At 50.7% G+C, this 24,596-nt stretch overlaps 2 protein-coding genes and 1 long non-coding RNA gene across 4 annotated transcripts; 2 read left to right on the top strand and 1 right to left on the bottom strand.

The window, feature by feature from the left end:
- The first annotated feature begins 1,316 nt into the window (after positions 1–1,316).
- Positions 1,317–10,633, top strand: MAP11 (microtubule associated protein 11). Its single transcript, XM_029580566.1, has 11 exons — positions 1,317–1,838; positions 4,609–4,704; positions 5,553–5,682; positions 5,839–5,925; positions 6,461–6,581; positions 6,764–6,911; positions 7,004–7,086; positions 7,204–7,367; positions 7,905–8,059; positions 8,241–8,434; positions 8,559–10,633. The coding sequence occupies exons 1-11, from the start codon at positions 1,440–1,442 to the stop codon at positions 8,710–8,712; spliced, it is 1,731 nt and encodes a 576-aa protein (XP_029436426.1). The 5' UTR covers positions 1,317–1,439; the 3' UTR covers positions 8,713–10,633.
- A 3,544-nt stretch (positions 10,634–14,177) lies between these two features.
- LAMTOR4 (late endosomal/lysosomal adaptor, MAPK and MTOR activator 4) lies at positions 14,178–15,961 on the bottom strand. Of its 2 annotated transcripts, none has more exons than XM_029581840.1 (4): positions 15,820–15,961; positions 15,208–15,288; positions 14,785–14,902; positions 14,178–14,667 (listed from the first exon to the last, which is right to left on the bottom strand). In XM_029581840.1, the coding sequence occupies exons 1-4, from the start codon at positions 15,913–15,915 to the stop codon at positions 14,570–14,572; spliced, it is 393 nt and encodes a 130-aa protein (XP_029437700.1). In that variant the 5' UTR covers positions 15,916–15,961; the 3' UTR covers positions 14,178–14,569. The 2 variants fall into 2 exon arrangements, with proteins under 2 accessions (XP_029437700.1, XP_029437699.1); XM_029581839.1 differs by lacking the exon at positions 15,820–15,961 and adding an exon at positions 15,653–15,791.
- A 157-nt stretch (positions 15,962–16,118) lies between these two features.
- Positions 16,119–17,558, top strand: LOC115078419. Its single transcript, XR_003853114.1, has 3 exons — positions 16,119–16,235; positions 16,518–16,592; positions 16,705–17,558. It is a non-coding gene; the product is annotated as an uncharacterized LOC115078419 (long non-coding RNA).
- Positions 17,559–24,596: the final 7,038 nt, after the last annotated feature.

Below are 24,596 nucleotides of genomic sequence, written 5' to 3'. Positions count from 1 at the left end.
CATCATGATGAGGAGCTCCACGAGAAGAAGACCTTACACGGCCTCTGGCAGGCAGGAGCCTCCAGAGCGAAGACTCGACGACAATGCAAGGCCACGAAGAACTGACTGAGCAGCCCCTTTATAGGGCTGAGGCAGGAAATAGTCATCTAGGTGGGGCCCAGACACTTCCTGTGTCTGGCCCTTTAAAAACTGAAGAAAGACGCGGCCGCGCGAATAGGCAGAGTGCAGGAAGTTGTGCAGGACCGCGGACAGCGGCCTGCACCGACGTAATAGTGTAGGAGCGGCAGACGAGGCAGGGCTGGCCTGGAACGCAGGCCCAACGTAAGCAGCGGCTCCAGCCGCTGCCGGAGGCCCAGGGGCGGCTCCTGCTGCTACTCGAGCCCGGGGCTTTTGCGGCCTCCAGCCGCGAAGATGACCAACAGCGTCGGGGCGGTCCCAGCCCCGAGGGAAGCCGCGGCTCTGACCGCGGAGCCGAAGAGGATCCAGGGCGGCCTCCGGGCCGTGGAAGAAACTTCATGCCGCGGCTCCAGCCACGTGGGAGAGCCGAAGGTGGCGTCCTGCCGCGTCGGCAGAAGACAAGCAGCATGGGGTGAGTGGCCTGCTCGCGGGGAGACCCGCGGGCAGCGCTAGGTCATAACAGAGTTCCTTAACCCGCGTGGCTAATGCTAGTGGAAAAAAGACTGAAGGGGGACCCCTGCTGGATGCAGGGTTGGTGCTATGCTGGGCATGCCCAGTGAGTGCCAGTCAAAGTTCTGGAAACTTTGACTGTGATTGGGCTCTATCCTGATGATGTCACCAATATGTGAGGACTACCATCCTGCTTGTCCTGTGAGAATGGACTGATCTGGGTATGTCCAGGAATGATCCTTATTTTCTTGCCCTTGATTACATTTGGCCACATAAATAGCAATTCTTTGAACCATGGTCTGGCCTAAACAGGTATAACAGAGGTCATGTAAGTCCTGTGACCCCATTCTAGGCAAGCACTCACCACAATCTTTAAATGGAGCCTTACCTTTCTTTATCTGTCATTCTGAGATTTACATTGTTTTGTGTTTTTTTTTTTATACATTGCTTTTTAGACTTGGGATAACTGTAAAAAAAAAAATCGCGATAAAGTGTAAAACGTTTATAAAATAAACATGGTAGAGGTAACGACGAGGGAAAGGAATCAGCACCATTCGCCAGGACGGCTGAAATAGGCTGAAGTAGGTGGCGTTGGCAGAGAATGCGCGGGAAATGCTGCGCATGCTCCGAAGGTCCCGTCCAGAGTTTTCGCAGTTTACAAGCGTAGGCTAGGTCCGAGATGGCGCCGTCGGAAGACGTCACTCGGATGCGTGGCTGCGTGATACGCTTGCCCTCGGAGAGTAGGTGCTCGCTGGCTCGGGGCTCGATTGTTCGCTCGTAGTCTCGGCGCTGGACCGAGCTGCCTGGCCAAGATGGAGTCGCAGTGCGATTACTTCATGTACTTCCCGGCCGTACCCTTCCTGCCCCGGGAGATGGCGGAGCCGGGCCGCTACCGCACGCTGCCCCGCCGCAATCACCTCTACCTGGGCGAGACGCTGCGCTTCCTGCTGGTGCTGCGCTGCCGGGCCCAGGCCGAGCCGCCGGGTAGCTGGCGGGAGCTGGCCGCCTCCCTGGCCGCCCTAGCCAGCGTCTCGCCAGGTCTGAGCCGGCGGGACGAGGAGCCGCAGGACGCGGCGCCCGTGGAGGAGGAGGAGGAGCCCGCGAAAGCGGCGGCAGCAGCGGGAGGCTTTCGGGAGTGCCGCCCGCTGCTCACCCATCGCCAGCAGCCGGGGGTAGCCGGAGCCCGGGGAACGGCGGGAGCCATCGCCGGGGTGAGCGGGGAGGAGGCAGGTGTGAAGATGTTGGAGGGTATGGACAAAGGAGATCCGGAGGCTCCACAATCTCTGTGCCTGGGGTTCTTGTCTAAGTAAGGGCAGTGACTGGGATGGGGCAGCGCCAGAGGCCGCTCTGATCTGGCAGTATCCGAGATCTGTTGATTTTCTTCTATGAGCCGGTTCCCAGGAGTTGATCTTTCTATGCGGTTACTTTGCTGGGGAAAACGCTCACTGTGACAGGAACGAGACCGTGGAGGGGGCCTGAGTGCTGGGTACGATCTGCGGGGAGGGGGGGGGGGTGTCTGAGAACCTGCTAGAAGGGACCTGCGAGGTTCACAGAAATCCCATCTCGATTATTCTCACTCTGGTCCCTGACTGGCAGGTCAATCCAGTAACGAGTGGTAGGAAGAGCTGCGTTAGTGCCTGGCGCACCCGTGGTTACCGCACGCACAGTGCAGCTCACCTACCGCGCGATCCTGTATGTAAATAGCTTGCAAATGCAAGCTGCATCTAAGAAGTGTCTGTGAAGCGTTAGGCCCGCGCAACCCATTGTACTGTATAGAGCGCTATACAGCGCCTATACAGTAACCTGGGTGCGCGGGCCTAACGCTTCACGGACACGCTGGTATCTGTCATTTCAAATGACAGATACCAGGAAGTGGACGGTTCTCCGACGCTCGGGATTGTCAGCCCTCTCTCCCCTCGCGAAGATGGACGCACGGGCGAAAGCGGCCCCTGTGTGTGCAATTGGGCTGCTCAAGACGTGAAGTCACATGCCGTGACGCCAAAGGTCATGACGTCACGCCTTGAGCGGCCCAATTGCACAAACAGGGGCCGCTTTCGCCTGTGCAGGCGTCCATCTTCGCGGGCAGCTGGAGGCAGGGGAACATAAGAACATAAGAAATTGCCATGCTGGGACAGACCAAGGGTCCATCAAGCCCAGCATCCTGTTTCCAACAGAGGCCAAAAACCAGGCCACAAGAACCTGGCAATTACCCAAACACTAAGAAGAACCCATGCAATACGGTATATTATATACGGTATATTATATATACGGTATGTTATATATTATATATTATATTTATTATATTATATAAATTTATTATATACGGTATATTACATTGTTACTCTTTTTTATCACATTGTTAATTTTCTATCGCTTTCCTTACTTTCCAAGTTACATTATGTCCCTGTTTTATTGTAACTGCTATTTCTTCTTATATCACATGTTAATGTTCTAAGTTTTTTTCTCCTCTTGTCACACCCTGTTAATTGTAAACCGACATGATGCGACTCCCATCGCGAATGCCGGTATATAAAAAATTAAAATAAATAAATAAATATGCTACTGATGCAATTAATAGCAGTGGCTATTCCCTAAGTATAATTAATAGCCATTAATGGACTTCTCCTCCAAGAACTTATTCAAACCTTTTTTGAACCCAGCTACACTAACTGCACTAACTACCTTCTCTGGCAACAAATTCCAGAGCTTTATTGTGCTTCTGGAGGAGGGGAGGGAGGACTGGCAATCCTGAGCGTAGGATTGCCCCTCCTCTCTCTTGCAACTTTTTTTTTCGCTTTTTTTTTTTTTTCGCTTTTGTTGCTCAGGAGGAGGGGAGAGGACTGGGGCTGCCCCGGAGACCAGCACCCATGGACCCGGCCAGGGCAGGTGAGCGGGGGCTGGGGGAAAGTTTGCCGCCTACCCCTGCCTCTAACGCAGGGGTAAGGGTAGGCGGTAAGTTAGCAGGTTAAACGCGCGGCAAAACAGCAGAGTAAATAAGCGATAGTCGGGGCGCGCGTTACTGGATGGTAGAGAATAGCTAATTCGATCGTTTACATGTAATATCCATGCCGTGTGCGGAAGGGGTTACCCGGGGATTTAAGGACGCGGTAAGAGTAGGTTAAAGGGGATTGTGGATCGCAGGAAGGGCTAACGCCGGAAAGTGAGTAGAAGCGGGTTAGGAGCGGGGTAAGCGCGGCCGCACTTTACTGGATTGACCTGTGGGTTGGGGAATCCACTGTAGGGTAGGACTAACGCAGACTGACATTTGTCTTTTGTGAGTGCAGAGGGAGAGAAGTAGATCACATTTTCTTTGCTGTTTATTATTATTGTTATTGTTGAATCTGCTTCCTTTTCTGTGTTGGGATTCCGATATAAAAAAAAAGAGATACAATTATAGCTTAGCCGTGAGCCCACAGACCAGCTGTCAGTTGGTTGCCGGAGTAAGGCTGCAGTTTCGCCTTGGCTCCCGGATGGGTGAAAGACTGCTCTGGGGTGTTTGCAGAGCTGGGAGGGGACCCTTTATGTTTGCTCTTGCATAAATCGCCTGCGCCCCCGCCCTCGCCTCTCAGTGATTTTGAAGAATGTTGTTGGAGGATGTGGAACTTTCCCTGGTCCGGGTTGTCAGATCCGACACCGCACTATCACTTGACAGGCTGCGCGTTTCCTCCATTCTAACGTGTAAGCCTTTTTCGTGTGCTGTTTATTTTTGTTTTGGGGGGGGGGGGATCTGGAATGGCACTGAAGAAAGTCATAACTGCATTGTCTCAGATGGCTGACTGCAGTCCTTTATTCATATCCCCAGCAAGCAGTACTGATTAAACTCAACCGAATGATGATCTTTATATGCATAAAAAACGAATTAATTTGGAAAGGGTCCGTATTAAAGAAGACTGTGCCGACAATGCATAGTGGTGGGTAGTGTCTGGGGGACAGAGTCTTGCTTTCCTTCTCTGAGGTGACTTCTGTTTCTCCATTTTCCAGACACCGGTGGAAGAGCCCATTGTATCCAGTGATGAGGTCATATTCCCACTCACCATATCCCTGGACAAACTTCCACCTGGAACCCTCAAAGCTAAAGTGAGTGTGGGAGGGGGGGGGAGCAGTACAGGCATGGGATAAACCTGAGCTCAGTCCTGACATGGTCTAATTAAAACAGAAATCTTTTAAAATGATCCTTGTGTTAATCTGGAGAGGGGGTGGTCTGTTGTCTTAGAGGAAGGATGCCCAAATCCAGTCCTCCAAGGCTGCAACTCGAGTCAGGTTTTCAGGGTTTCCACAGTGACTGTGCACGAGGTATATTTACATAAAATAGAGGCATAAGAACATGCCATACTGGGTCAGACCAAGGGTCCATCAAGCCCAGCATCCTGTTTCCAACAGTGGTCAATCCAGGCCATAAGAACCTGGCAAGTACCCAAAAACTAAGTCTATTCCATGTAACCATTGCTAATGGCAGTGGCTATTCTCTAAGTGAACTTAATAGCAGGTAATGGACTTCTCCTCCAAGAATTTATCCAATCCTTTTTTAAACACAGCTATACTAACTGCACGAACCACATTCTCTGGCAACAAATTCCAGAGTTTAATTGTACGTTGAGTAAAAAAGAACTTTCTCCGATTAGTTTTAAATGTGCCCCATGCTAACTTCATGGAGTGTCCCCTAGTGCATGAAGATAGACATTGCAGAAATCCAGATTGATTTGCAGCACTTGGGACCAGCTTTTAGGACCTCTGCCTTAGAGACAGTATCCTAGAAAACAAATATAGGTGTGTGCCAGAGAAGGTCTGGTCATTCAACTTGGCCCTGCTTTCCCATAGTGCATGGAAGCAGGACTGCCTTGGTTTCACAATTGGCTATGACTCCATCTGGCTTTGTCGCTGTGGGTAACCCCTTTCTCCTGCCCCATCTGCTTCTGTCATGGCAGGTTATTGTTACGGTATGGAAGAGGGATTCTGAGAAGGTGGAGGTGCGGGAACATGGTTACCTGACGATTTTGCAGAACAGGGCCCCCTCCCAGGTCTTCAGGGAGGAGCAGAGCACGTTCAAAGCCCAAGGTAGGCGGAGCTCATGGCTTCAAAGGAGGACGGGCCTCTCTATGTTCCGGACTTAGCCTTTGCTTCCATCCTTCAAGCCAGTTGCAGGGCATTTTTAAAGCTACATTTTTCCCTGTTTTGGCAGACTAGAATGACCTCTTGTTTTTAATCTTTCAGTCAGTACCATGTTGACGGTGCTGCCCCCTCCCACGTTGAAGTGTCGGCAAGTTAACGTTTCAGGAAAGTACCTCACGGTTTTAAAAGGTAACTAAGAAGTTTGGGATGACTCTGTTACTGCCCTCTCCCGCCCCATCAGCTCCCAAGCCTCCCTGGACAGCGGCAAGAGTACCTGTTCCGCTAAATCCATTTCTCCTAACAGGAGAGAAGGGTGGTGCAGCTGTACGGCCCCTGACTGCCTCCTGTGTAGAAAGGCCATACTAGAGGCAATAAACAAACAACATTCAGAGCTAAAACTGGTTTTGCTTTCATTGTTAGCCACTCAGTGTGTCTGCTTTTTGTGTGGATATCTTTTTGTGCAGTTCGAGTGCCTCCCCGACCTAACCCCACCTCAGGAATATGCAGGTGAAAGTTCGTGCATTGTTCACCCGTGCATGTGCTTTTACCTGCATAGGGAATGAGCAGTAATCATTGATTAGTGCCCTCACTGTAATTAGTAAGGGGACTCTGAGGTGTCTTCCCGATGAATAGGCCCCAGACTCTCTTCTGCATGTAAAGGTGGTACAATGATCGGGATCTCTTCTTGTGTAAAATAAATGTAAACATTTTTTTCCCCCTGCAGTATTAAATGGATCATCCCAAGAAGAGATTTCTATTTGGGACATTCGTATTTTGCCAAACTTCAATGCCAGTTACCTCCCTATGATGCCTGATGGCTCTGTGCTGCTGGTGGACAATGTCTGGTAAGTTGGTGTGGAGGAGTCTGTAATTGAGGCAGGGGTGAGGAGCCACTCAAGGAGTCGGGGGCCCCAAGGCAGGATGATAGGGCATCAGTGGGTGTATAGCACGTGGCGGTGTTTGGCCAGAGACTGTGGGATTTATCATGGGTTCAAATCACAGATCTTAGTTCTCTTGTCTTCTCCAGCCACCAGTCAGGGGACATGTCCATGGCCTCCTTCTACCGCATGAACAGCATGTCGTCCTGCTTTCCCAGCATGCTTAGTGCCTTGGAGGAGCAGAATTTCCTGTTCCAGCTGCAGGTGATAGAGCAGCCGCAGGAGGACAGTAAGGAGGTGAGAGGAAGTACAACCAAGAGGCAGATTAAAACCAGGAGTTGCTGACCCAGGTCATGGGCTCCCATGAATTCTGCTTCCTCTCTTGGCAGGGTCTAGAAGTGCCCTTGATTGCCATCGTGCAGTGGTCAACCCCAAAGTTGCCCTTCACTGCCAGTATCTACACACATTACAGGTGAGAGAGAAGGACTTAGTGTGCAAGAGGCCCACTTGTCTTAGGCTGGTCCCTAGTGAATCCCTGGCTTAGATGATTCCGATTCAGTGATTCTCTGCTCATATCTGCCTTCCACAGATTGCCAAGTATTCGGCTGGACCGGCCTCGCTTTGTCATGATGGCCTCGTGCGAGTCGCCTGTGCACGTACATAAGCGTTTCAACGTCACATACACGCTGCTCAACAACCTGCAAGATTTCCTGGCTGTGCGGCTGGTCTGGACACCGGAAAACGCCGTGGCAGGTCAGCAGGGACGTGGCCACAGCCTGGCTGCTTGCGTTGAAGGCCCCAGAGAACATTCAAATGAAGGTCCCCTTAAAATCCTTAATAGGGCATCGAAAATCCAAGCTGGAAATGGGATGGACGAATCGTAACATAGCATCTAGAAGTTCTACGCGAGCTGGTAGTATCAGCATGTGCAGAAAAATGCTCTCCTGAAACCTCCTCTTATCACAGAACCTGGCCCACTTGGAAGCATTGTAGGGGAATTTTCTGCCTAAATTGACCCAGTTCCACCCCCACCCCCCCTTCCCATTAACCTGGCATGTAAGTCTTCTCATGTGCATCCTTGTTTCTATGGAGCTAAAAAAAAACCCCAAAGTTTTCAAATAGAACAAGTGCTATGATGTTTAAAGGATCAATCACGGTTTGGAAGAAAAGCTGCTGCTCCGGTTTTTGGGTGACTTGGAGTGCATGACTAAAAGGAGCAGCGCGTGTCCGGATTCTGCCTGGTAACGCAATCGGAGCTTCTGATTATTTTTCTTTTCTCTTTTCGTGCAGGTAAGAAGCTCTCTGAGGAGGAGAGGCGAGCCCTGCAAGCGGCTCTGGACTCTGTGGTGTGCCACACACCCCTCAATAACCTTGGGTACTGCCGGAAGGGAAGCTCTCTGACCTTTAGCGTGGCCTTTCAGATCCTGCAAGCAGGGCTCTTTGAGGTGAGCAGCTCCTGAGGTGGAAGGGAGGGAGACTTCTTGACTGACTCCGAAGGGCCTTTCCCTCGGGACTGTTTTGTCAGATTCCACCCTGCCCTCAGCAGGAGTTACTTAGTGGGACAGCCTTGTGTCCTTTGGCTGTCGAAGCGCTGATGTCACTGTGCTCCTCATTTTCTCTCCACAGCTTAGTCAGCACATGAAGCTGAAACTGCAGTTCACAGCCAGCGTCTCAAACCCGCCACCGGAAGCCCGGCCTGTCTCGCGTAAGAGTAGCCCCAGCAGCCCGGCCGTGCGAGACCTAGTGGAGAGGCATCAAGCTAATCTGGGGCGCTCGCAGTCCTTCTCGCACCAGCAGCCATCCCGGGGTCATCTGACAAGGTAGAGAGCGTATTCAAAGACAAGAGCATGACACCTGTCCCCTCACTGGGTTAAGCAAGCGTCTGATTCTCCCCTGAGCAAGGCTGTCTACTCTGTGACTGGGTGTCTTCTCTTGTTTCACTAGGACTGGCAGTGTGATGGAACGGCGAGCGATCACCCCTCCTGTAGGCTCTCCCATTGGGCGGCCACTCTACCTGCCCCCGGAGAAGTCGGTGCTATCGCTGGATAAAATCGCCAAGAGGGAGTGCAAAGTGTTAGTGGTAGAACCAGTGAAGTAACCCCCCTGCACCTCGGACACGACGATTCCTGGCACTGTGCTAGTACGTGGTCATGCTTTTCCGATGTCTGCCAGTGCCGTGCCAAGCTGAAGGCTGTAGAGACGACCGCATTTGGGAGTAACGTTCGGTCCACAGCTGCAATTCAGCTCCATCTTTCTTCACACTGCTTTTATTTTACAGTTTCAAGGGTTGTTTGTGTCCAGGCTCGCCTCCACCGGCGCTAGGAAATGAGCTATAGCTCCCACCTCTTCAGACGACGATCATTGGGAGAGCAGGGGTAGAAGGTGGACAGGAGCTGAATCTCAGTTGGTACGGGGTAGAGGAACAGGGAGCTGGGTGGGTAGAAAGTGGCTTGGGCGCCCCCCCATGCTGTTGCTGGGATGTGCCTCTCCTCCCTCTGTCCTTGCTCATAGCAGAGCTGGGCATTAGGAGTTGGGGCACCCCGGGGCAGGTGCCAGCTGTTCCTATTCCTCCAGCTGCGCAGGAGTCCCAGTATCTCCCCGAGAAGGAGACCTGGTCCCATCTCTTCTTTTGTAACCCTGGAGTTACCAGACCGGGGTTTTGGTTTTGCACATCCATGGCAGCTAAGTGTGTGTTGTTTTTATTCTTGTTAGTTGTTTAATTTAGATTTTGCACAAAGTGGATTGGGTGGGGGGGAAATACCCATTCCTAGCTACTTCAGTTTCCATCGTCGTTCCCTTGCCTGCCAGGGTTCTGAGGGTAGCAGGGGCCTTCGTGCAGCCACTGTAGCTCCAAGAGTGGGCAAATCTCAGGACAGCCAACTTCAACCGCCAGGGTATTAATCCTCCATCTGCATGGGGACCGGTACTGGTAATTAACAATGGGGGGGTAAGTGGCTCTAGACCCCAGGTAGGGAAGGGGGCAACCCATCTGTTTCTGGAGGCCGTGCAAGACAGGTGCATGTACGACTGCATCGTACTCAAACTACCTTTTGAAGGTTTGTGGTAAAGCTGCTCCCTTCCCTGAGCTGCGACTCATTTTCCTGCAAGTGTTGAGGGATCACACACGATTTCAGATCGGCCACTCCGTTCTTTCCCCTCCTGTGAGTTCCCTGTCCAGGCCCCACTAACAAGCCATGGGCCCGGAGGCCATCCCGAGTGCTGAGGCGCCTGCAGGCTGGCTCAGCATCCCCTTTTGGTTCCTGCTGAGACAGCTCTCGCAGGTTCCTCTGTGCTGGGGGTTGTAGGCCCCCTCCTGCCTGTTGCATGGGAGTAGTGTGCCACGAGGCAGAAACCACTGCACGCAGACGCACAAAAGCCTTTCTTCTGGCGCAGGGGCTGCCTTTTTGTTACATCTCTGGTTTTACAGTCTTCAGTTTACAAAGAACGTTTTATGTGTAGAGTCAAGCTAATTTTTTTTTTTTTTTTTTTTTTTTTTTACAAATCTTTATTTAAATGTTTGCAAAAAACCAAACTACACTGTTTTTTTAATCTTAGTTTGGAACTGTTGGGTGTCACAGTGCTTTCTATAGGACATGGTACTGAGGTTAGGACAGAATCGCTGTGCACTGGATTCTCTTCTGGAAAGGGGTGAGGCCTGCTGTCCACCCCACTCTGCTACTGACCAGCTGCCCCCTCCAATCTTACTGTAATACACGGAGTTGCAGGACCCTGGGAGGGGGGTGTACGTGTGTCGGGGCTACACATCCTCCCACCCTTTCATGAGGCATGGTGGGGGGAGGGGGGGTCCTCGCCTTGCCTCATACGCAGTCATTCCTTTGGTTGCAGACAGCCTATTGTCTGCCCTTTACGCTGCACTTTTATGTTTTTTTTTTGTTAAAGTTGTTGTAGTAACAGGGATTAAAGCACTTTATTTTGGAGCCTGTTTCTGGAAACAGCACACTGGTGACTGAACTGCAACTGTGACTCATGTCTTGTAATTAAATGCACAAGCTGGAATTCGTGGTTGTTTTTTGTTTGGTTTTTTTTAGGTATTCTTTACATTAAATACTATAAGTCCTGTGTCGGCAGGAATGTAGGTACATTTCCTGCTAACAAAGGGGCCAATGCAATACAGTGCGCTTAGCCCAGCGCACTGTATGACCCGCAGTTGGATGCGGGTTGTATAGGCGCTAACTAATCCTCTTATGCAATAAGGGGATGAGCGCCTCTACAACACACGTCCAATGCGGAGTGAACCTAATAGCGCTCATCACATGCAAATCCATGTGAATGAGGCTATTAGCTATTCACTCCCTAGGCAAAAAAAAAAAGTGCGTCTAGGACGCACATTTTAGCAATCAGAAATTAACGCCTGCCTGGAGCAGGCATTAATTGCTGAGCGCTACTATAACTAGTACAGAAAAGCAGAAAAAAAATGCTTTTCTGTACAGCCTCCTACTTAATATCATTGGGATATTAAGTAGGAGGAACAACTCTTAAAAAAAAAAAGTTTAAAAAAAGCACTGGCAGGGGTTAGGAAAATGGAGGCTGATAAATTCAGCGCCCATTCTCTGAACCTGACTACCGGCACCAGGAGTCTATAAATCAATATTAAAGGGTCGGGTACTTAAGATTGATTTATTCACGCCTTCACTTATTGCCCATTGGTCCTTTTCACTGACATTTGTCAGTGCTGGAGCAGCAGCGCCCCCTCCCCTGCCAGGCACGGAAAAGGCAGCCATGTGCGAGGCTGAAGGCCCGTCGAGACGACTTCGGGGGGGTGTAACTATCTCCGCTGGGCCAGGGTGCTACACGTCGAAGAGACCCCCACCTCAGACGGAGGATCCTTCCTGAGTCGGGATGGAGGACCCCCCCCTCTCCTTTCTCCTCGAGTTCATTTTGCTTTTACATGAAGTGTATTTGGTGTGAAAGGTGGCTGGGAAGCAGGCGGGCCTGGTGCTATGCAGCCGGCTAAGAGACCTGGAGGCTCTGTGGGTCCGGTTCTGGAGGCTGTACAGAGTCCTTGAGAGTTTCAGGAAGTCCGGACATCGATTCCGATGAGTCAGACAGAGCTCCGTGGGTTCCTGGACCCACCTGGGCTCGGGTACAACCGGATTGTTCCCGAGCCCAGGTGGGTCCAGGAATGCAGGAACCCACGGAGCTCTGTCTGACCCTTTGGGTTAGCGACAGCACCATGGACTTTCACACAAGTGATGGTGGTAGTGGTGACGGCGGCACTGAGGAGGGAAGGAATCCTCGTGTTGTCATGGAGTTTGTCGCGTCGTGCAGCTGCTGTGGTTGTTAGGGTGGTTCGCAAAGCTTTTCTCGCCTTTTTCCGCTCATGCAGGGACGAACAGTATGGGTGCCCTCTGACAACCCAATGGTGGCGTACATCAATCGTCAAGGCAGAACAAAGAGTTGTCTGCAGACTCAGGAGTTGTTTTTCTGGGCAGAGAAGCATCTAGCGGCAGTAGCGGGGACTCGCGTGGCCGGAGTGGACAACGTGCGGGTGGACTATTTCAGCAAACAGCTGAAGATCCAGGGGAGTGGGAGTTGTTGGCAGAGGCCTTTGCCCTTACCCAGCCCAGATGGGGCAGGCCGCAGTTGGACCTCATGGCAGTTCAAGAAAATACAGAGGCATTCAGCTGCCAGAGGGAGGTTGGCTCTGAGGGAATCGAAGCCCTGGTTCAACCATGGCCGATGAAGATTCTGCTCTACATTTCCCCCATGGTCTCTCATAGGCCGTTTCTTGTGTGGTATTGAACATCAAGTGGGCAGGGTGATCCTCATGGCACCGAGTGGCCATGCCAGCCATGGTTTGCAGATCTGATTAACCTTGCTATAGATGGTCCCATTCGCTTAGCTCATCTGCACAGGCTGTTACTACAGGGGCCCATCTTTTCAGATTGAGCGGTTTAGCTTTTGAAAGGCGACGGTTTCACTTGAAAGGGTACTGTATGACAGTGATTACGACAGAGCTTCAGGTGAAGAGGCCTTCCACAACTTTGGCTTATATCCGGGTTTGGGATTTGGAGAATGGGCTACTGCCATTGCACGTAGATGTTCCTCGTGTCTGTCTTTTTTTGCAAAGCAGTTTAGTAAACGGGCTGGCTTATTCCCTCTCCGTACAAGTGGCAGTCTTAGATTGTCTGCGAGGTAAGCTGCAAGGGAAGCCATGGACATCTCATCTGACTGTTGTGCATTTTCTGAAGGTGAAACATCTGCGTTCTCCAGTCCAGAAGATATGTCTGGTCTGGAACCTTAATGTGGTCCTCCCTCTGAACAGATTAGAAGGACATTACCTTGAAGTCTGTTTGCTTGGGAGCCATTTGCTCGGCTAGGAGGATTTCAGAGTATTATTGTGTAGAAACCCCTTCCTATGCATTTCAGACAATAGTGTATCACCACCTAAGGTCCCTTCCTTCATCTCAACCAGACAGGGGAGCTGCTGGCTTTCCCGCATTTAACGCCTGATACTCTACTTGTGAAGGAGCTTCACCTACTGCATGTTCTGAGGATTCTCTTGCGATATGTTAAAGTGCCGAATGCCTTTCGGGGATCAGATCCTCTTTGTCCTGTTCAGTAGCGTGAAGATGGGAAGTACAGCTTCCACAGGCACGATCGGTTGAAGGAGGTGATGATAATTTGTCTATCTATAGGGGTCAATCTGTGGCGGAGGTGTTAGCTAGTTTCTCTGCAGATTTGTTGGGCAGCATGTCACACTTTTACCAAATATTACTGTCGGGATGTGCGTGTGCCAGAAGAGGATGCATTTGGGTACAGGTCTTTCAAGTTCCTGCCCAGTATAAAAGGGCTTGGGTACATCCCACATGTCTGGGCATGAACAGGAAAGGAAAATTGGTTTTTACTTATGATATTCCAGGAAGAAAAATTAAGTCAGGTCAGAGCCCATACCCTTTGGGGGGAAAAAAAAAAACCAAAGGGCCTGCCTCGCTTCTGGATGTTAAGGCAGTTTTTAGTCATATGCTGATTTTCAAAGATTGTACATAGATTATAGGTTAAAGTTGCTAATTGTAATGACCCTTCTTATGAGACAGGAGCCTCTAGTTTTAGGGGGCTCCAACTGAGTCTCTGCTCACCCAGAACTATTGGGGTTTTTCAGATTGGACATCTTGGCTTGGGTCTAGGTAAATAGTGAGGGACTGCAGGTGCCACTCTGATGTAGCAGTGCCTGAAAAGCTTTGTTCGCTGCCTCCATCTGCTGGGAGGGGATGCAAAACCCACTTGTCTGGACTGATCTGTGGTAACACAAGGATGAAAATTAGCAGGTAAGAACCAATTTTCCTTTACTCTTACACTTCTCTCCCTTAAACTTTATTGTATGCCCAGTCTGCCAGTTTTGCACTGCCCTCTTCAATCACAAGAGCATTGTGAGAACCTAACACCTGAATTTGTGTGGTTAAGGGCCAGCTTTGGCCTATGCCTTTAAACAATAGGCTGTAGTGTTAAGGCAGGCACTGGCCTCTGCCCCAGGTTGAGGTACTCAAGTCATTCCCAGCCCACACACAAAATAAAACAGGAAGAAGTACAGAAACAAACACGTGTAAGTGCACAAAGCAGGTTTATTCCTAGTAACACAAGCAGCAAAGTTCTGAAGTCTACCATAGGCCAGTGCTGTTTCTCTGCAAAGGACAGCTAGTGTCCTCTAGCAGCAGGACAGATCCCCATGCACCAGTGCTGATCTGTTGCCTGTCCTACAGATAGTCCCCAGTGAAGATAGGGCAGCAAGCAGGGCGGGGGCAATGCCCCACCTTCACATGAATATTGATTTGTATCCATTCTCACATACAAGGAAAGCAGTTCTACTTTGCAGCAGTAGAACAGTTTTTAAAACTGTTCCGCACTTCTGCCTCATTTACCCCCACCCCCCGCATGATCCCTGCCAATACCCATAGAGAAAAAGCATTTCTACTGCAGTCCAGCAAAGTGTGATGCTACACGTTGATTGGCTCATGGACTTCCTTGTGCCGTTTCACCACAAAGATCTTCTGTCCAGAAACAGTCACCAAGAACATCTGCTCACCAAAGACAACTGGGAAAAATAATTCAGAATTAAGCAAAACACTACTACTCTCCCATCCCCAGCTCTATCAGAACTTCTCAATACAGTTAGAGCCTTGGTCTCTTGCCTGGCTGACCCCATACTTACTGGACAAACGTTTGAAGGGGTGGTCGGAGCTGCCCTGCATGCGGAAGCTGCATGCTGTGCTCACCATCTCTGTTATCAGTGCAGCCGTGCGCTCATCATTTTCCAGATCCCCCGAGGACTGAGGAAGTAAAAGGTCAGCAGTGATTATGCCAGTCGTATGGTTCTTTCACGGTACTCTGATAGCTATTGCATGCTAGAAGCGTCTACAGAAAGCATATGCACGCTTCTCAGCTAATCATGATCAAACCTGATGAGCACAGACCTTTCCCAAGATGATCAGCCCGGGGCACGACAACATGACATTCTCTGCAGCCTTGGGCCCTTCCCAAGAGGGATCAGCCCAGGCAAGTCAGCATGTGGTGCCCTGGATCTCAAATATATAGCCTGGGATAGAGAACACAACCCTCCAGCTCCAAAACTCACCGCCAGGACTCCCTCCTCGCTGATCACCAGGTATCCCAGCTGATTAGGGATGCGCTCCAGCCCCTGTGTGAGTGTCGACGTCTGGAGGGGGTAAAAATATAAGGACTTGGGTGAGCTGGTTTTGTTTTGGCACAAATGGTTGCAGTTAAGTTTCCAATACCCTCTGCAAAGACATTTAAAGGGAACCCGCTGCCCTCTGTTCGCCGTGCCCTACTTTAGGAGTCCACACGGTGAGATGAGAGCTATGCGCTCGACACCATCCCTTCTTGGCCTTGTTCTCACCACCGAGAACCTGTACCCCCCCACCCCCCGGGCGTTACTGCTATGCCACTCGGAATTCTTTGGACCTCGGTTCTGCCCTACGCACGGAGAAGCACTGGATCACGTGGGGAATTTTCCACGTGCAGGGCCTGGGTCACTCTCAGGCGTGGCGACATCCACGCACCCGTGTGCTGAGCCTATCCGTGACCGAGCAGAGGCAGCGGCCCGTGGCAGGGTGAGGAGTGGGGGACGGATCGAGGTGGTGGTCGTCGCTAGCTCCCATCGGTCCGCTCCGTGCACCCGCAGCACCTCCCCTCTGATCCCGCTAAGAAGCGCTTCCCAGCAACTCACCATTGCCGGCGGCCGCGCAGCTCCTGCTCGCCGCGTCACATGACCGCAGCCACCTGACACCGCGCCGGAGTAGGGCCGTCGCTCAGCTCTGTCCATCTCGCCCCCACCACCCAAATCCTCTCTCTGATAGGACCTAAAAGACTCTTATCCCCGCCTCGCTGCAAAATCCGATCTCTGATAGGATAACATCCCCCTTATCCCCGCCCCCTTACACAAAATCCGATCTCTGATAGGACAACGTACTCCTCTAGGAGAGACTCTAGTACCCGCCCTGGCAGTAAGCCAATCAGCGCGCCAAACCTTCACAGAGCTGTGGGGCAGACCCAGCACGGCGTGCACGAGCCTCGCAGGTGGGCAGACCTGGAAGGCCAGCACGCAACAGAGAAGGAGTCTTCTGACTGTGCAGCTACAGCCAGGTATAAGGAGGGGAGGAATGAGCATGTGGGGGCCACTGATGTGCTTGGAGGGGGGAATGAGCATGAGGGAATTGAAGACGTGTTTGTAGGGTTTGGGAGAAGGGAATGAATGTGCGGGGATCAGGAATGTGCTTGGAGAGGGGGTAGGGAGAGGGGAATGAGTGTGTGGGGGCCAGGGATGTGCTCAGAGGAGGAAATGAGTGTGAGGGGCTGGTGTCTTTTAATTTGTTCTACTCCACTTGAGTTCATCTTTTTTTTTTTCTTCTCATTTCTTCCCTGTAGCTGATCACCTTTATAAAAAAAAAACAAACCCTTATTTTGACAAAAAGAAAGCTTGTCCATACCTGCTGACTACAGGTAAAAAATGTGACATGGAAACTTGTAATACTATTTTTCTTATTTTTCTACACCACTTTTGCTTTCCTATAATTTTGCTTTTTTTTTTTTCTTTCATTTCTTCTCCCTGCAGCAGATCACCTCTGTAAGAAAGCCAGTCCATACCTACTGTTTCCGTCCTTGGCTGCTACACTACTAAATGGTTTTTATCTACTATGGCTACAGTAAAGAACTGGGCTAAATACAGTAAAAAGTACTGCAAAGCGTGGGAAGAAGAACGTGAACTAAAAGCATGGATTCAGCCTGTTTTCAGCAATGAGAATAAGGCTACGTGCAAATTTTGTAAGTGTGACATTCGTGCACATCATGCAGACCTCCTGCAACATGCTAAAACAGAGAAACATGCAAAAAACTAAGCTCCTTTGTCATCTATGCGACTCACAGACATTGCTGTTCAATTTCACGTGTTTTGGGCTTTTTTTGGGCTTGGTTTTTTTTTTTTGGAAAAAAGTGCTTGTTCTTTCATGAAAACCTGGCAACCCTGCTGTATACTCCAGTGCTGCTTCTGCTTAACGTCTCTAGCACCATTTGACGTACACAGCACTGTATAAACAACACATAAGAGACATTCCACAGAGCTCAGGCTAGAAGAGACAATAGCAGTCTCCAGAGGTCTCTATCCCTGGTCACTACAGGAGAGGCTGGACCCCGCCCCAAGACTATGCCCATGCCCTCCCGGGAGAGGCTCCCTCCTTCTTCGGCGGCCTGTTCTTCAGTCATTCTAGGACAAATACTAGCCCAGAGCTTTCCCTATTCACCATAAGAGCACTCCATCTCTGTGTCATAGCCCAGTTTCAATGGGAGAGGTACTACTGCTCCTCCCCCTCCCAGGGACTGTTCCCTGGTCTCTCTGATGTTCAGAAAGAGGTAATGGAAGCCTTTGGTTACAGCAGGAATGAGTCTTTATTACAATTCTTTATTTATTTATTTGCAGTTTTTATATACCAACATTTGTTTAGTAACTTCACATCAGTTTACATAGAACATAAACTTGCAACCGAGCTACAAAACAAGAAGTAGGCAACGGGGCTTTACAGATAAAAATTAATTTAGGGGAGATAACAAATTAACTGTAGGGAGAGGGGAAAGGGGTAAATAGGATATGAAATTAACTGTGCGTATACATAGGATAAATAAGAATCAAATATTTACAAAGAGATACAAGTTAGATTGAGATATTAACGAGCTTATATGAATAATGCAATATAGTGGAAAGATATGTAAATAATTGTCAGGTATTTGAGAGAACAAGTGGAAAATAAACATTCGAAAAATGTGAGGCAGGGAGGGGGTTAGAATGTTTTATAAGGGAATTATTATGGTAAGAAGGGAGTAATTGTGGAAGAAATGAGAGTGTGTGAGTGAAAGGTGTGCAAATTAAGTATATGCTTGTAGGAATAGCCATGTTTTAGTTACAAGCAGGCACCATGCCCAGTATAGATCCAGCATAGAAAGTCTTCAGTGTGGGGGATGCCTCAGTGCTCTTGGAGACACACGCCTGTCCGGACACAGGTCCCAGGAGCACCTCACAGAAGGACTCCTATTCTTTTTCACGCATTCGCTGGGTGTCACTCATCCCTTCTGTAAAGTGCTGGACCAGGTTAATATCCACTGAGAATCTCGCCAAGGCCCTTTCCTGCTTGACTCACTCTTAATGACTTGGACGGTGAGGAAGGGGTGCACTCCTCACACCCTCTTCATGGTCCTTCCTCTTAGCTTTGGGTGAGTGGCAGGATGCAGCTCAAGTCCTACAGGGTGTCCAGGTGCATTCTTATCATGGGCAGGCGTGACCCTACCAGCACTAACACAAGAAGTGGGTCCCAAGCTGCTAGCAGGTCCCAAGCTAGGCTACCCATTATATCAGATGTGGGCCCTTAAGGCATAGAAGCAGATGTACAGGCACGCAGCAATGGCCAGCATGATGCCTATCAGAATGTAGTGCAGGGTGAGGATCCAGAAAGCATAGAGGTAGAGCACCCGGTGACAGTACTCAGGGCTCGCTGGGTGCTCAAAGTCCGGCAGGTAGATAGAGTAAATCCAGACGTTTCCTGACACAAACGAGAAGATAGGTTAGTGGGTAGGGGGATAGGGGGCAGGACAGAAAGAGAGCAACGGTGGAGACACAGACATGAACTTTTAACATGAACTTGTTCTATCAGGATGGTTTTCCATATACAAAATGGTACAATCTTAGATTATATACCCTCTGGGGATGAGAATACCTACTGTAATATCTTTTGCCCTTTCTGTGACAAAAAAGCAGATTACAATCAGGTTCTGTAGGTATATCAATGAAAAGCTGTGAGCTAAATCTAAATACCTGCTACTATTAATCATTTCTAAGACAATATGGCTGATATCAGAAGGAAAACGTGAGCTAAAACATGGTTATTCAAAAATGTGTATAACCTAACCTAAATTAGCAGAATGCAGAGTCTGTAATAATAATGGCAAAGACATTAATTAGTAACAAGAAGATAAAAGTATCGAATGACAACTCAATGAAGCAGATTTTCCATAGTTCCAGCCTAATATCCCAGACCTTTAGTGAAAATGTACTAGAATATCACCGTTGATTTAAATTACTCCAGATTGTGTTGAGCTATTGTTTGTGTTTTATCTATAGTATGAATGTTACTTTTGTAAACTGTTGTGATCTTCAATTGGGAAGATGGGTATATAAAATGTCCAAATAAATAAATAAAATAATCCTTAATATTAGACTGGTATTCCCCAGAACTGACAAGACAGGACTTGACAGAAACCTGGGCTTTTTAGCCCATTATGAGCGATAAAATTATACTGCCTGTCACCCAGGGACTACAATCACTCAACTTACCAGCAATGAAATAGGCAAAAAGGAAGAGAAGGAGGAGGCCTCGGACAAACACGATTGGCAGGCTGGTCCGAGGGGGCTCCCGGCCATCACCGCAGGGCAAGCAGGTCAGAGTCAGGTACAGCAAGTTCCCCGACCCAGAGACAATCAAGAAATAGGGGATGAGGTACTGCTTCGGGCACTGCCCCAGGTACACGGACCCTGCAGGACAGAGTGTAGGAGACAGTGTGAGGCTGGGTACTCAAGTAATAAACAGTGGGTGAGGTACTGCTTTGGGCACTGCCCCAGGTACACAGACCCTGCAGGACAGTGTGAGGCTGGGTACTCAGGTAATAAACAGTGGGTGAGGTACTGCTTCCAGTACTGCCCCAGGTACACAGACCCTGCAGGACAGAGTGAGGCTGGGTGCTCAGGTAATAAACAGTGGGTGAGGTACTGCTTCCAGTACTGCCCCAGGTACACAGACCCTGCAGGACAGAGTGTAGGAGACAGTGTGAGGCAGGGTACTCGGGTAATAAACAGTGGGTGAGGTACTGCTTTGGGCACTGCCCCAGGTACACAGACCCTGCAGGACAGAGTGTAGGAGACAGTGTGAGACTGGGTACTCAGGTAATAAACAGTGGGTGAGGTACTGCTTTGGGCACTGCCCCAGGTACACAGACCCTGCAGGACAGTGTGAGGCTGGGTACTCAGGTAATAAACAGTGGGTGAGGTACTGCTTTGGGCACTGCCCCAGGTACACAGACCCTGCAGGACAGTGTGAGGCTGGGTACTCAGGTAATAAACAGTGGGTGAGGTACTGCTTCCAGTACTGCCCCAGGTACACAGACCCTGCAGGACAGAGTGTAGGAGACAGTGTGAGGCAGGGTACTCGGGTAATAAACAGTGGGTGAGGTACTGCTTTGGGCACTGCCCCAGGTACACAGACCCTGCAGGACAGAGTGTAGGAGACAGTGTGAGGCTGGGTACTCAGGTAATAAACAGTGGGTGAGGTACTGCTTTGGGCACTGCCCCAGGTACACAGACCCTGCAGGACAGAGTGTAGGAGACAGTGTGAGGCTGGGTACTCGGGTAATAAACAGTGGGTGAGGTACTGCTCCCAGTACTGCCCCAGGTACACAGTGCGTGAGGTACATCCTGAGGCTCTTTGCTGCAGGATTAGTGAGAGGAAAATAGGGAGTAATTTCAGCTCAGTAATCCCAGGGCACAGTAAGAGAGGGGGAACAGCAGAACACGGAGGCAACTCACCTATAGCAATGTTGGTAATAGCCAGGGCAGTACCCATGACCTTCCCCCCAGCTGCAAAAAGAAAAAGAAATGGGGAGGTACAACTCCAATTGATCCATTCACACCCAGATCCTATGCATTCAGGGCAGATTCCCTCCCCTCCCAGTCAACAAAATCCAATCTCACAAGAGAAGACACCACCCCCTCCAGGAGCATCTCCTACCAGAGCAGGAAACAGAACTAACTTCCACCCTCCTGGGGAAGGGCACCTGGACCTCCTCTCCTAGGGTAGGGCACCCGGATTCTCTCTCCCCCTCCTGGGGAAGGGCACCTGGACCTCCTCTCCTAGGGTAGGGCACCCGGATTCTCTCTCCCCCTCCTGGGGAAGGGCACCTGGACTCCCTCCTCTCCTAGGGTAGGGCACCCGGATTCTCTCTCCCCCTCCTGGGGAAGGGCACCTGGACCCCCTCCTCTCCTAGGGTAGGGCACTGGTCCCAGTACAGATCCCTGAGGCACTCCACTGTTTACCTTTTTCCACTGTGAAAACTGACCACTTAGTCCTCTCTCTGTGCGCTGTCTTTTAACGGGATTGCAATCCAGAAAAGGACATTGCCTTCTAGCCCAAGACTTTTTACTTTTCTTACCTGATATAGGTGGAGGCAGCTCCTGCTGCTGCATTGCCTCCAGCAGTGGGGAGGAAGGAGTGGTCTCATGCTCAGCCATGTCTCCCAGACTGGGGCTCAGGAACCTAAAGAGAGAGAACAGGTCAGTGAGGGAGGAGGAAACACCCCCAGACCCTCCTCATGCCTCTTGTGAGGGACCACGTACTGCCCCTCCCTCTATCATCACACCTCCCATGAGGGACCTGGCACACCCCTGCCCCCACCCCACTCACTTTATATTCCCAGCCTAAATCTACAATCTGGCGGCAAGGCAATGTAAATTAGGGCAAAGAAAGACACAGCCACAGACAGCAGCACACACTGACCGAGAGGGAGAATGTGAGAAGCACCCACAGGGAGCGTGAGGAAAGAAAGAGAACCCACAAACACTGCAGGAGAGTGGGGAAGAGACTGATAGGATCCACAAGAGACCCACAAACACTGAGGAAGCGTGACAGGATGAGGAGCGAGGAGACAGGCACAAACACAGGGAGAGAGGATTGGGGGTGACAGAGAGCCACAAACACTGAGGGAGAGTGACAGAATGAGGAGCGGGGAGACAGAGCCATGAATACTGAGGGAGAGAGGAGTGGGCGTGACAGAGAGCCACAAACACTGAGGGAGAGTGACAGAATGAGGAGTGGGGAGACAGAGCCATGAATACTGAGGGAGAGAGGAGTGGGGGTGACAGAGAGCCACAAACACTGAGGGAGAGTGACAGAATGAGGAGCGGGGAGACAGCCATGAATACTGAGGGAGAGAGGAGTGGGGGTGACAGAGAGCCACAAACACTGAGGGAGAGAGGAGTGGGGGTGACAGAGAGCCACAAACACTGAGGGAGAGTGACAGAATGAGGAGCGGGGAGACAGAGCCATGAATACTGAGGGAGAGAGGAGTGGGGGTGACAGAGAGCCACAAACACTGAGGGAGAGTGACAGAATGAGGAGCCGGGAGACAGAGCCATGAATACTGAGGGAGAGAGGAGTGGGGGTGACAGAGAGCCACAAACACTGAGGGAGAGTGAAAGGGAGAATAAGCATTGGTAAGAGAGAGAGGAACACTCAGACTCGGTGGAAGAGTGACAGACAGACAGACGGAGCAGTGCTGGGGCTCTCTGTTGCTTACTTGCCTTCTCTCTGCTCGTCACAAACTTGGAGTAAAGCAGAGAGAAACCCGGACTAGAGTGGCCGAGCCGGATTTCCTCTCGCGATCTCTTTAAGGTGTCCTGCAGCACAGTCTCACTGTGTGGGCAAGCACCAGCCCTTTTCTTTGATTTTAGTGGGGTGGAAGGGGACCGGGCTTTTATGATCGATTCTGCCCTTGCATGCAATCCCCTCTCCAGCAGGGAGCACCATTCTCTCCCCCCTCCTCTACCCCCCAGATCCACAAGGCGCCAAGGCAGGTCACGAACACATGGCAGCCTGGTCCCTGCTGGCAGCTAGGGTAGCCATCTGGCACCAGGCGAACCAAAATGGCCGATCCAGTCCGGATTTTGCCCCATTGCATGCATGGAGCTGTAGTTCTGATGTTCTTAGGGAAGTCAGTGGGGAAAAACCAGGCCTGGCCCCACATGTCTGGCTGACCTGTCCCCGGGAGTTGTTTATTTACCAATCCTTGGTCTGGTACTCCTAGTGCAGGGGCGGATGGATAACCACGATGCGACCACTCAATGGCAGTGCATTCAGGCATATCCCTGGGGGAGCACTCTCCCCCCGGAAGGTGCACTATTATTTAATTGTATTGAATAGATTACGTCTCAGAATCCAGATTTTGAGATCCGCATGTGATTTTGCCCATTTCCCCCGGGAGTAATTTTAGGAGTGAAGAGCTTACTCGATAGTGTGACTATAGTGCTGCTGTCACTCTAAAGTCCCCATGTGTGGAAAGATGCCCGGGGCTTCCTTAAAACTGCAAGCAGCAGTGGAGGGGGAAGGCCAGCCCCAGATTGTTACTCGTGACTAGCAGGCAGGGTCAAGGGGAGGGAGCTGAGGTTGCACATAACAACGGTAACCACCGACTTCCTGGACGTTGAAACCCGGGGTCGGGCGGAGAAAGCAGCAGCCGCCGCCGCAGCCCCTCTCTGCCCAGGACATGTCAACATCTGATCTCCGTTACACAAAGGAGACCTGCCCTTTTCTCCGGCTATGATCCTGTGCGCCGTCTAAAGGAGACCTGCCCTCTCCTCGGGCTGTGATCCTGTGTAAAGAGAGATTCGCTATCTGCTAGGTTTGTGATCCCAGCTGTGCATAAAGGATACCCACCCTATGCTCGGGCTGTGATCCTGTCTCACAGTTTAGACTTTCCCTCCGATCCCGTGCACTATGAACAGGAGACCTGCCCTCTGTGCAGGCTGTGATCCAATCACAAGGACACCTGCACTCAGCTCAGGCTGTGATGTGTATTAAGTGGAGATCGGTGCTCTGCCTAAAGGAGACCTGCCCTCTGATCAGGGTTTGATCCCTGTGTAAAGGAGACCTGCCCTCTGATCAGAGTTTGATCCTTGTGTAAAGGAGACCTGCCCTCTGATCAGGGCTTGATCCCTGTGTAAAGGAGACCTGCCCTCTGATCAGGGCTTGATCCCTGTGTAAAGGAGACCTGCCCTCTGATCAGGGTTTGATCCCTGTGTAAAGGAGACCTGCCCTCTGATCAGGGCTTGATCCCTGTGTAAAGGAGACCTGCCCTCTGATCAGGGTTTGATCCCTGTGTAAAGGAGACCTGCCCTCTGATCAGGGCTTGATCCCTGTGTAAAGGAGACCTGCCCTCTGATCAGGGCTTGATCCCTGTGTAAAGGAGACCTGCCCTCTGATCAGGGCTTGATCCCTGTGTAAAAGAGACCTGCCCTCTGCTCAAGCTGTGATCTTCTGTGCTGGGTTAAGGAGACCTGCCCTCTCTGCTTGGGTTGTGACCCTGTGTGCAGTTTAAAGGAGAACTGCTTTTGTCTCCAGCTGTGACCCTGTGTGCACTGTGCAAAGGAAAACCTTCTTATGCTGGAGCTGTGATTGCGCTGTGGGGAGGAGACCTGCCCTCTGCTCGGGGTGCGATCCTGTGTGCTGTGCAAAGGAGACCCGCCCTCTGGGTTGTGATCCTGTGTGGGGGGTGAAAAGGAGACCTGCCTCCTGCAGTCTTCACTTCGGTGGCCCTAGTGTGGAGCCGTATTATACTCAATGTCTCAGGACCTGTCGAGGACTCTTCTGGTACAGGTAGAGGCTCCCCTATCTTGCCAGCGTATAGGAGGAAGAG

This window comes from Rhinatrema bivittatum, chromosome 16 (genome assembly GCF_901001135.1).
Source record: "Rhinatrema bivittatum chromosome 16, aRhiBiv1.1, whole genome shotgun sequence".
In the NCBI taxonomy this organism is placed as follows: Eukaryota; Metazoa; Chordata; class Amphibia; order Gymnophiona; family Rhinatrematidae; genus Rhinatrema; species Rhinatrema bivittatum.
The sequence above is the reverse complement of the archived record's forward strand: the minus strand, read 5'-3'. Positions and strand labels throughout refer to the sequence as shown.